The 12742-nt window shown below is 45.7% G+C and overlaps 1 protein-coding gene across 1 annotated transcript; it reads left to right on the plus strand.

The window, feature by feature from the left end:
- The first annotated feature begins 2152 nt into the window (after window positions 1–2152).
- Window positions 2153–2839, plus strand: LOC126354219 (alanine and glycine-rich protein-like). Its single transcript, XM_050003700.1, has one exon. It carries the CDS (start codon window positions 2153–2155, stop codon window positions 2837–2839), a length of 687 nt encoding a protein of 228 aa, XP_049859657.1.
- The last annotated feature ends 9903 nt before the right edge of the window (window positions 2840–12742 follow it).

The raw sequence follows: 12742 nt of genomic DNA on the forward strand, positions 1-12742 counted from the left end.
GGATAGCCCAAAGCAATCACACGATCATCGAAATATTCATTCAGGAAATTAAAGACGTCGGCCGTGCGATGTGGCCGGGCACCATCTTGCATAAACCACGAGGTGTTCGCAGTGTCGTCTAAGGCAGTTTGTACCTCCACAAATTCACGAAGAATGTCCAGTTAGCGTGATGCAGTAATCGTTTCGGATCTGAAAAATGGGCCAATGATTCCTTTGGAAGAAATGGTGGCCCAGACCAGTACTTTTTGAGGATGCAGGGACGATGGGACTGCAACATGGGGCTTTTCGGTTCCCCATATGCGCCAGTTCTGTTTATTGACGAAGTCGTCCAGGTAAAAATAAGCTTCGTCAGTAAACCAAATGCTGCCCACATGCATATCGCCGTCATCAATCCTGTGCACTATATCGTTAGCGAATGTCTCTCGTGTAGCAATGGTAGCGGCTCTGAGGGGTTGCCGTGTTTGAATTTAGTATGGATAGAGGTGTAAACTCTGGCGCATGAGACGATACGTGGACGTTGGCGTCATTTGGACCGCAGCTGCAACACAGCGAACGGGAACCCGAGGATGCTGTTGGATCACCTGCTGCACTAGCTGCGCGTTGCCCTCTGTGGTTGCCGTACGCGGTCGCCCTACCTTTCCAGCACGTTCATCCGTCACGTTCCCAGTCCGTTAAAATTTTTCAAACAGATCCTTTATTGTAACGCTTTTCGGTCCTTTGGTTACATTAAACCTCCGTTGAAAACTCCGTCTTGTTGCAACAACACTGTGTTCTAGGCGTTGGAATTCCAACACCAGAAAAATCCTCTGTTCTAAGGAATAAACCATGTTGTCCACAGCACACTTGCACGTTGTGAACAGCACACGCTTACAGCAGAAAGACGACGTACAGAAATGGCACACCCACAGACTGTGTTGTCTTCTATATCTTTCACATCACTTGCAGCGCCATCTGTTGTTGAAAATTGTAACTACTGTAATTTCGAAAGTTTGTCCGCCTGAAAATGTACTGTTGTCCCAAGCATATTGCAACAAACGGTGTATTTCTATCGCTGCTCGTTTAGTTTTTATTGCCGTTTCAAATGTACCAGTCATTTTTGAAACACCCTGTACATACTATATACTGACTGAGCATTTGATAGATGGACTACATGCATTTTAGCTTTATTTCAAGAATAAACTTACGGTTGTAAATTTATTAGTCGAAACGGAGTGTAGTTCATTGCTAATTGAGTGCAGTATTCCTTAAATAACTTAATGCAAAACATTTTTAATTTTATACACGGTTTATACAGAAAATACATTTGGTACATGAAATATTTTGATTGCAGCTTTACACAGTAGAGAATATTCTTCTGTCTGGACAGAATAAGAGGAATAACACTTTGCTGCCTATGTATAGTATAGTATAAACAATATATAATGTGTCCGCAGCTCGTGGTCTTGCGGTAGCGTTCTCGCTTGCGGCGCACGGGGTCCCGGGTTCGATTCCTGGCGGGGTCAGGGATTTTCTCTTCTTCGTGATGACTGGGTGTTGTGTGTTCATCGTCATTGACTCGCAAGTCGCCGAAGAGGACTTGCAATACGGCGGCCGAACGTCGCCCCATGGGGGCCTCTCGGCCAACAATGCCATACGATCATTTCATTTCATTTTCAATGTACAATGTGTCTCTGAGGAGGAGGAGCCTCTCAATTAAAGAACTGCCTAGAGCCGGTACGTTACTACCAGAGTCTTAGTACGTGGTGTCACTGCTCGCGTCGGTGCTTTGTCCGTTTTATGATTGTGACTGCCTGTCGTGCTGTCCCGTGCAGTGTGACGTGTTGTAGGTTTGGGTCCTTACGTGTCGATCCTTTCTGTTACACGAGCACTTGGTGTGATATTTGCTTCGCCGGTTCCGGAATGTGTGGTCGTGCTTGTGTACCGACATAACCGATTATTTGAGCAGTACCCGCCGCCCCTAGCGTGGGGCCCTACAGGGACGGCTGCGGCGGCGCCGGCACGTGGCCTGCGACGACGGCGGCGGCGAAGGCGAATGCGACGCGGGCCGAGCGCAGCCGATGTTAGCCGAGGCGAGCCGAGGCGGCGGGGCCGGCCCGGGCAGCGCAGTGCGCGTCCGGCCGCAGCGCGCGACCCGCGACCCGCGACTCACGCCATGCCGACCGACGACGGCGCGCTCACCGTGGCCATGTCCAAGGGCCGCTCCGCCTCCATCTGCGCGCCCGGCTTCTCCAGCATGGAGGCCGTGGCCGCCGCAGCCGCAGCGGCCGCCGCCGGCGGGGGCGGAGGCAGCGGCAGTGGGGGCGGCGGCGGGACCCCGGTGGCCGGGAGGCGGCGCCGGCCCGCGGCCCGGTCGCAGAGCGCGCGCCTCACCGGCGGCAAGTCCGTGCGGCGGCGAGCGGCCGCGGGGGCGGCCGGGGGCGGCGGGGGTGGCGGCGAGGGCATGCGGGGTGGCGTGAGCGAGCCGCGCCTCGCCGGGCACGGGGCGGAGGGCACGCCGCCCCCGGCGCCGGGGCTGGGGCTGCCCGCCGCCGCTACCCCCGAGGCGTCGCCCGGCTTCCGCAGGCGGGGCTCGAGCCGGCGCTCCGTGCACCACGGCCACGGCCACGGCCACGGCCACGCTCACGGCCACGCGCAGCAGCCGCCGCCCCGCAAGTCCGCCGCCTACCTGGACGTGCCCGACGCGCTGGGCGGGCCGCTCGAGGGCGAGGACGACGAGTCGTATCGCCTGCGCTCCTTCAGCCTCACCTCCAAAGGTAGGCGCCGCCCACCAGCCACGTGCCGGCTGCCGGCCTGTCACACGGGTGTTCGAGCCGTGTTCCCACGCGATCTGATCGTTTAAGCGCAAGTTTCGGATCGGTTCGCCACTTTACTGGTGACGGACCCTACCGACGTATTTATTTACAGTTGCGGAGCACACCGCTCACTAATGCGTGACTGAGGAACGAGTCCGGACACCTGACTTCGTGGTGTCAGCTTCTCCGATTACGGTTCATATTACGCAGCAAGTTTCTTCAGAATTTTTGTTTTGTTTCCGGAGGGTCCCCAACTACGATCCTCAGTAGACACACTTCCGTAACTTTCCTGCGCGATTTCATGCGAAAGATGCGTGTAAATTTAAATTAAAATATTTCAGGTACGTAATTTATTGCTTGCACAGTGAGATTCTATTATTATGATGTGAATTTTGTCATAGAATGAGAGCAGAGGCAGCCCACGAGGGCAAACGAAGACTTGAATAGTACCGAAGCACTAAACAGCCGTAGTTTACTGAACAGATTGCATACAGCGAAATTACTCACAACAGGATGCATGACAAGTGACTGCAACACTAACGAGAACACCACACGGCGTTCAGATTTTTGTAATTATTTTATTTTTATGATACGACAAGTTGAGAACTCATTCTCGAGAAAATCGACTTTGAAGTTTTCTGAATAGAGGTCGATTTTCGATGGGCAGCTCGGCTGTGTGGCAGAAGGCTCGCCCCAACATCGCCTGCCTCCAGTAGATTCCTGGTCACAGTAAACTTTTAAACAATGGCGCGTGGTCTATCTCGTGAAACTTTGAAAGATATAAAAATTAAAAACATAATTTTAATTATTTTAACGTGGACAATCTTTATTAACAATCTTAATAAGATGTTGGTGATTAAGAATTAATATTTGCAATGAAAACTGCATTTTTATGAGCGATGTGCATTTAGAAACAAAAAGACGTGCATTTTCATAAAAACGTCAGTCATCTGTATGTTAATTAGCATACATTTCATGAATTTTATATTTAAATATTAGAGGTATTCGAAGTGATCGAAATAAGGAGAAACAATGCCCGCAAAAAGACTCACACCAGTGATTAGCGCTACCGAAATTCCTTTACTCCTTTACGTTCTTCACACTTCACCGAAATGCTCGTAGAACAACATCCCCCTTTGTTTAAAAATTTGCATCGGCTGCGAATCAAATCTTGCTGCCCAGGTGGTGGGCAGGCATACGCTAGCGACGCGATCTGGCAAGGGTTTGCCCTTGCTTTTCTGGATTTAAAAATACTTGGATAACTTCAAAGTCCATTTTCTCGAGAATTTTTGAGATTTGCACCGAACTGCTCTGAGCGATTAACATTTAATTTCTGGACTTCACGAATCATAAATATAAAAAATTACAAAAATCAGATTTCTCTGTCGTCAGCTTGTAAGCCGTTCCTACACTGCCGTGAGATCTCGATCATCTGCAAAACAGGAACACATATCTGCCGTGTAACGTCGTTTTTTAGTTGCTGGTGGGATTAAAACGATTTTACTTTATTATATATTGGGCATTATTTTATGTTAAACATTTTCTGTTGCTAATTTGCTTATAAAAATCTCGTGCAGCCTATTCTAGAAGATTACTCAGGTATCTCGGAGCCATATAAAAGCAAGACTAAGAAGGGATGTTGAACGTATGGAAACAAAGGCACCACGAGTAAACAGAGACTTGCTTTGTCCTCTGGACAGCGTCACGGAAACGCTGATCTCACAGAGCCTTCGACACACGTGCCAGCCATACCGCAAAAGCCTACTTACCAGGTTTCAAGAGCCTGCATTACTTGGGAAGTACAGCACAAACTCGTGGTTGTCGCTTGCGTGTGGACGATGAAGATAAGAGTATGTACAGCACGCACAGGGACACACGGGCTCATTCTCACCGCCCTCTACAGCCACTTAGAACGACAATACACCGTAATAACGTGTAGTGTGGGACGTATTTTCTCCCATGCACTTCACAGTGATTTGCAGGCTATATACGTAGATATAAGTGAATAATCTAATTCTGTGATGTACTGTGACTCGTGTGTCGAACGACCTCCTATAAAGATACTACAGGCCGAGTGTTGAAGGTATAGGAATAAATAAATAAATAAAAAACTGCACAAGTGCGAGTACGACTCGCACTCCGCGGGCCCGTGCAGACTTAATTACGTGCACATACAACAGTAATAACGGCCTGGTGCAAGTGTGTCTACTGTACGCCACTTGGCCAATTGCGTGTCCGTAAGCCTACCCCAGTTCTCAAACGGTTCAAATGGCTCTGAGCGCTACGGCACTTAACATCTGAGGTCATCAGTCCCCTAGACTTAGAACTACGTAAAGCTATCTAACCTAAGGACGTCACACACATCGGTGCTCGAGGCAGGATTCGAACCTGCGACCGCAGCAGGAGCGCGGTCCCGGACTGAAGCGCCCCAGTTCTCGAAACGGCTAAAGGCGACCCACAGTACAACGTGCAATCCGAACCACGTGTTGTTTCTGATGACTCCTCAAGTCTCTGAGAGGTGAAGGCTAAGTTAAAACTGATGTGGGAAAGTCAGTAAAGTCAGTGGCCGCCCGAGATTCAGTTCTCAGATGCGCGCTTTACCACAGGACCACCAGGACCGAGTGTTGTAGAAAGACTTCACCTGCAACTTCTGAGGAGTGAGTTTGCGAGTATCAGAACATTTGACATATACGATTGCGTTGACATAGAAATTTAACTTTGTTTACACCGCCAATTGCCTGTATACCGTAGTATTTGACATAAATTTCAGCTCGATAGCTCTACCCATTCTCGATAAATACGGACATACGTATAGGCAGAGAGACGGACAATAAAGTGGTCATATAAGGGCTCCCTTTTTAGCGACTGAGGTACTCAGCCTACAGTGTAATTTTAAAGAAACACGCTGTGTGATACTGTAAAATGACTTTTAAAAAAAAATAATAATATCAATATTTATATATGTGTTTGGAGAGAGAGAGAGAGAGATTGATTTTTGATTGAGATTTTGACTTTAAGTCGTAACTGGTACCTGAATTTTGGTTGCTGCCTCCTTGAATGATCAGCTTCTGCACTAGTTGGTGACGTATTACAGTTTGGTGGAAGTTATTGTTCTTTAGGGTTTAAAATACGACACTGTTAGTTACTTGGCCGTATTGCGGATAGCTTTGAGCTCGTGTTTTCGTACTTTTCATACCTAAGGGACCACTGTTGTAAGTAAGAAAGATCAAACAGCAATCTGCTTTTCGTGAGAAAAGGAGACTACTTGACTCACAAACTTCCTTCAAACTACACGTCCTGCTACATCAAAATTGGTCAGTGGAGTTCAGCACTATAAATTCTGTCGACTGATAGACGGCGACGACAATTAAGTTCACCTATTTTTCCTAAAACAAGGCACTTCTATTCTTCACTTCCAGAAAATTTGTATACATAAATGTTTGGAAACTCCTACACATGCTTCACTCGGTTTTATCACTAAAATATCCATTTTCATTCAAAGTAACTACACGTTCTGAGCGACGGCCTAGCAACACGTCCTCTTTCTATCGCTGCGGGGATTGCGCGCTAAAGAGTTTCTCGCTGTTCAGCTGCACTTCACTTCAAGTGCTTTTTGAATCACATTTACATTTACGGTATTTATATACATTACTGAGCTTGTCAGAATAAAATCAGGCACAAATTAGTTAAAGAAAAAAAACCGTGAGGCCCATTACAATACGGTCCCTGAGAGGAGAAGGGACAAATCCTGTCTAAAGAACATACTCCGTTTCCATTTTAGATGTCGGTTTTACTGGTCCCGTGCACAGCAGCCAGTTCCATAATTCCGCGTGAGTGGCGCGCTGCTGCGGCCACATCGCTCGCGAGCCGATTTCGGCCTCGGCACGTGGGCGGGCATTACTGGCAACCGCCACCGCCACGGGCCTCGCAGGCAGGCGAGCAACATCGGACGGGATACGCGCACACAGCGCGGCGTGCTGCGAGGCGTCAAGAGACCGCCGTTGAGCCTGCACACCGCGCACTCCCCGTGTTCGGTGTACCGCTGTCGTTTCTTATCCCGTCAGGCGTCGCCCCGCAGGTTGGCTACGTCGTTCATTGCTCAGAGCGACTGTCGACTGGCAGCACACGCCGTGGCCCCGACGGTCGTCACCCGCAATGCTGCTCCAAACACGGAAACATTTTACACACACACATGGCAGTTACAGATTCCGATATTGTGTATTTGGTTCGTTTCATTGTCGCTGCAGTGACGTGGACTCTAGCTCGACTTTCTTTTTAAGGCCGTATGGCACAGTGGCCGTATGGCATTACCCGTTCTGTGTTTTCTTAAACAGCTGGACCCGAATACTGCGAAGGCTGCTGTAATAGGGTTCAGACCGATTCTTATCCACATCAAAAACGATATAATATATATATATATATATATATATATATATATATATATATATATATATACATATATGTGTGTGTGTGTGTGTGTGTGTGTGTGTGTGTGTGTGATATGGAACGTGTATACACACACATCGTTTCACAACATAGTGAGAAAACATAGAAAAATATTTTTTTTCTTTTAATATATATATATATATATATATATATATATATATATATATATATATATATATATATAATCAGATTCCTTGTATAGGAAACAACCATCTCGTATAACGTATCACTCAGATACAAAATAGTGAAGTAGTGGCCAGACCTGTGCGCTGTGTCCTTCACGTTAAGAGTCAAAATTATAAACACAAGAACAAAGGACCCTAAACTGACTTTTCTGAGATTAGAAACGAAGTTCGGAAATTATACTTAAGCCGATACGACGTCTTCAGTGGGTAATGCACGTGAGATACGGGGGCTGAAAAAAATACGGAAACAACGTGAGAAACGTATGCTTGAACATCAGCGCAGAGGCTAAACAAGCCTACAGGTGGCACTCTTGTATTGGACCACCAACGCCACCTGTGCAATATACTAAGTACACTCTAAGGAAAAAAGAAACGGCGCACCACTAAGGCATTATCTGAATGGAACGGAAATCGCTAGACTTGACGCCAAAAAAAGTGGGTCACTGCCGAATACAACCAACGTAATGTAGCTGTGTTGCAGGTCCTCTAAACACCAAAACCCCGTGTCCTACTGTCGTTTGACTACACACAATGATACCGCAAGAGATTGCTAGAGACCAAAGGTCTTTATGACAGTAAGTCTAAGCGTCAACTAATATCCTCATACGAAAGATATTAGAAAACACGTTCTAAGCGATGAGACACCCCATAACACTCATAAACTAACCTTAATTACAACAACTGTCATTCCAAAAGTTCTGAGAAAACGGATTATTTTACATATATAGTCAAAATTAAATACTTGAGACAATATATGGCGTTACAAAGCTGTACGGCAATTTGAAAAAAAGTTTTCGCTCTCGGGAAGGTTTTCCATCCACGTGCTGAACGTCGCTCAACAGTGAGTGGCTCTGGAAACTGGATATTGGACGAACCAGTAAAAAACGCTATTAACGGCAACAAGCACTCTACGGAAATCTCAACATTAACAGCGAATCACCAGTAATATCATTGTTCTCGTAACACATCAACAGCTACGTCTACACAAATTTAACTTTAAATGACATGACCAACGTCGTCGTTCTGGACCTGGATTCAAACAGAGCACCTATAACCATTGTTAACTAAGCTAAGCTTTGTTTGTGCCTTATTGAGGCCCGATCACTAGGCATAAATAGACGTGAAGTATAGACGTTTGCACCAGTATAAGTTATTAATTCAGATCTTGAAAATGAATGACGAAAATGTTTGTACTGAGCCGGCCGCGGTGGTCTCGCGGTTCTAGGCGCGCAGTCCGGAACCGTGCGACTGCTACGGTCGCAGGTTCGAATCCTGCCTCGGACATGGATGTGTGTGATTTCCTTAGGTTAGTTAAGTTTAAGTAGTTCTAAGTTCTAGGGGACCGATGACCACAGCAGTTGAGTCCCATAGTGCTCAGAGACATTTTTGTTTGTACTGAACTGGGAATCCTGTCATAACAGTTAACTTCCTGGGAACTACCCCCAACGACGTTTAATATGGTGTCATTCACAAGGAACAAGGTATGCTCATGTTTAAAATTGAAATGCCGTCATGTAAAGCTTGTGAGAGGGATGCAAACCCAGCATCTAATCGGAATGTTAACGAAGTACGTAAAATCAGAAGTTAAATATCAAATATTTTCACCAATAGTGATATGTTGGAACCTTAAAGGACGATAGAATTGTTTTTGCCTGACTGGGATTCGAACCCAGCATCTAGCGCCGTCGTTTTCTAGCCAGGAGCAGACGATAAATAGCTATTGTTGGTTCACCTGTAGCGAGATGGGCGTATGTTTAGCTAGACATCAGGCGACGAAAAGTTCTGTGCTGAATGGAATTCAAACCCCGCACACGTGGTCATGAAGAACTTTAACTATCAAATTCTTTTCCAATAATAGCTAGGAGTGATGGAAAATACTCGGCTGGCTAGAAGTTGAATCCACAACATATCGTCGTTGGTGATCACAACGAACGCAACATCAAACACAAATCGTTTACGCCAGTAGGGTGGAGAGGAATTTTTGAACTTCAAAAGATGTAAGGAAACGTTTGATCTTATAATGTTGCGATAATAAGCTCATCATGTGGCTGTGAAACGAACATGTTACAGCTGACAACGCACGAAGACACGATGAAAATGCAAATATTTTTCACTAGCAGTTCGGAGTGCACATTCTAGGGCTTGAAATGAAATAATGAATATTTTGTGCTGATCAAGATTCGAAACCAGATAGGTGCCTTTCGAGGAGGCCTAGAAGAGTTTGCAACCTTGGCGAACACAGTGAAATCGAATTCGAATCCCAGCCCAACACCACAATTTTCAACGTCTCACTTTCAAATAAAGTAAGAGCCCTGTGAACTTACATCGCCATTGGTTCATTAAATGAAATACGTTTCCTAGTTTACGACGGCTTGCTGGTGACAGAGTCTCTGGCTTCCGGGGTTGCTCCATCTGTCACAGCTCAAACGAATGCCGCTCTGACCCAGTCGGCAGCGAAGGGATGTTATCTTCACTGCGGACATTGAACTACGGAGCTTACTGGCGTCCTGCACTTGGCGTTACTACCGGTGAAGGAGAGCTACTTGTGTTTGTTAAAATCTACGCATGACGTGAGATGTGTACCTACACGTTTTACATATCAATACAAGATTAATCCACCAGAGCACAGAACCCCCTGCCAAGCACATAATTATGAATTGCAGAGTATTCGTTTAGATATAGATACAGATGTCAAGGGAGGAGTAACAGGAAGGAGGGCGCGATCTGGGAATGGATAGAAGTGCATAAGTGCAAAATATAAGCGTGAAATGCTTGCAAAGTATTGCTCACTCAGATGTGTGCCATAGTTCGTTTTATCTTTGGACCGAGAGATAAGGAAGGACTGTTTTCAGAACGAAGAATGGGTTATAGGGAAGGGGAGATCAAAGAATACGGTTTCATAGGTGTTGAGAGGAATGATAGAGAGTAAAGACAGCAGAAATTAAAAGAGAAAATGTAGCGTCAGTGGAAACCGCTAGATTTGTTTATAAAGTTTTGGGGGAAAGGAATAGAAGGGCACTTGCGGCGATAGTGTCAGAGAGAGAGAGAGAGAGATCGTTTGCGTATTGCGTGGAGGACGGAGGGTGTATTCATGGATGGAGGGGAAGAGAGAGATGTATTTGAAATAACAAAAACTATTGTGACAGTCCATCTACCCTGATTAGTTTGTAGGTATCTAGACAGCTGATTAGTTTGTAGGTATCTAGACAGGATATAAATGAAATCAAAATAGAATATTTAACAAACTGTATATTCAAAAGAAACCCACTTGAATTAAAAAGGCAACTCAAACTAACCCATATTGTATCTTTTCTGTTGCCACACAATCTTCCACTAGCTCCCAATGAGGAAAAGTTACGAAAAAGAAGACAAAACAAAACATTTTAAGGACTCTAATATTTTATGCAGAATCCTTCATTATTTTGTACTTTTATCATGCGTCTTGGCATAGAATATATAAGCTGTCGGACGTAACGGCCTGAAGAAGCAACTTCCTCCCAGGCTTCAAGGACGGAGTCCCAAAGAGCGTCCGCAGTAGTTGGTTGGTTTCGTGGCCAGTTCTCTGAGCCCACATGTTATCTATGGGGTTCATATCAGCCGCCCGTGGCGGCCAGTCCATGACGTTGACGCCAATCGTGTAGAGCCGCTGCTGAACAAATGCAGACTTGTACATGGGAGAATGGTCCTCTTGCATTGTTACGTCACCTTCGGCGTACAGCATTTGCACTGACGGAAGCATCACATTTTCCAATATGTGGGCATACTGCACACTGTCCAAAGTTCCTTCTATCCTGTGAAAAATTCCCGCCCCTCTCGCAGAAATCAACCCCAGCAGGTAACAGATAGCCGGCCACTTCTTCTCGTCGTGCTTACATATTCGCGTCGATGGCGAGTCCCTTGCGGCCTGTAAAAGATTCGTGGACCATCGTTACTGGTGGAAAACACCTTCTCATCAGTGAAAATGACGTTCTCCCACGACGCTCTCAGATGGAGCTCCGCAAATGAGGTGGCACAGATATTAATTTTTTTAGGGTCAAAGTGGCGGTAAAGTAGATCTTTCTTCTTTACAATCAGGAAAGAAAGGGGGTAGCGTCTTTAAACATAAAAATGGTAGGGCGACCGCTCGCAATAATCGAGAAATCCGGGTTGGAGTCACGGTCCAGCACAAATTTTCACTGTCGTTATTCCTTTATACGGCTGATGATTATCCTTATTCGGAACTGCGAATACATTTAATATATTTCATAACGGCTGTAGTCACAGCAGTGCCTGTTTCCTTGGACTTGCATCCATGCCCGAGGAACATTAGGCCTACGCTTCTCCCCAACACAGACACTGCAATATCGTACTGAAAAAATCAACATTCCAGTAGCGTCTGATTTGTGGAAACGAGATTTACAGCAGCTTAAAAATTGCAACTGTTGGCAGTGGTCGCTGTGGTCCTCTATGCATTTTTGTGCTGGTGAATGATATTCAAACCCACATAACGCAGAACTCCTACGTAGACCGTCTCAGTACTCCGGCGTATGTTTTCCTTCGCTTAATTAAGCTCGTGCACTTTTTTTCTAACAAAATACGTCACAAGAAGAGAGGTGAAACGAATGAGGCGTCCACGAGCCCGTGTTTATTGTGCTTTCTTCTGAAGAGGAGGCAACACCTGATAATTCTTATGGCACGCAACTCCACCTTGCTGCAAAAAACAGTAGTCTTTCAGGTTCTTTTAGCTGAGACCAGGAAGACTCGTTTGAAAGAACATCTGTCGATAATGGGACTACCAGGAAGCTTTCGCCAATGATGGACAATAATGAAAGTTGTATGTGCTTACCACCACAGTTGGTGATCAGATGGCGTTTATCTGCCACCAGTTTCTATCCAAACGAGCGACAATGGCAAATTGAAACTGCAGAGTGCATCAGGAAACACATCGGTGTGCAGTGCGTTATGCTGCTCACCTGTGTGTAAGTGCAAAAACTATGACCCCACAAATTGTTATTCGATTTAAACTCGTATGCTAACCTTTGACTAAACAGAACGTAATTTGAACTGAACTGTAACTGATCTGAACACAACTAAAGTAAAATAGTTATCTGGCCCTAATCACTTATTGTGGTCCTTTCTGTCAGTTTCTGTACATTGCTCTACTTTATCCAATTTTTCCTATATGAGACTCTGTATCTTGATTTCCTGATCCATTTCATCGTAACAGGTATGTGCACAACTTATGTCATTACGAAAGCACTAGGATGGGATTTTCAATGCATTATTTGTTGAAAAACATAAACAATTTCTTTCTTCTTCTTGTTTCGAGATCCAGTCTTG

Source organism: Schistocerca gregaria, chromosome 3, assembly GCF_023897955.1.
Source record: "Schistocerca gregaria isolate iqSchGreg1 chromosome 3, iqSchGreg1.2, whole genome shotgun sequence".
Lineage (NCBI taxonomy): Eukaryota > Metazoa > Arthropoda > Insecta > Orthoptera > Acrididae > Schistocerca > Schistocerca gregaria.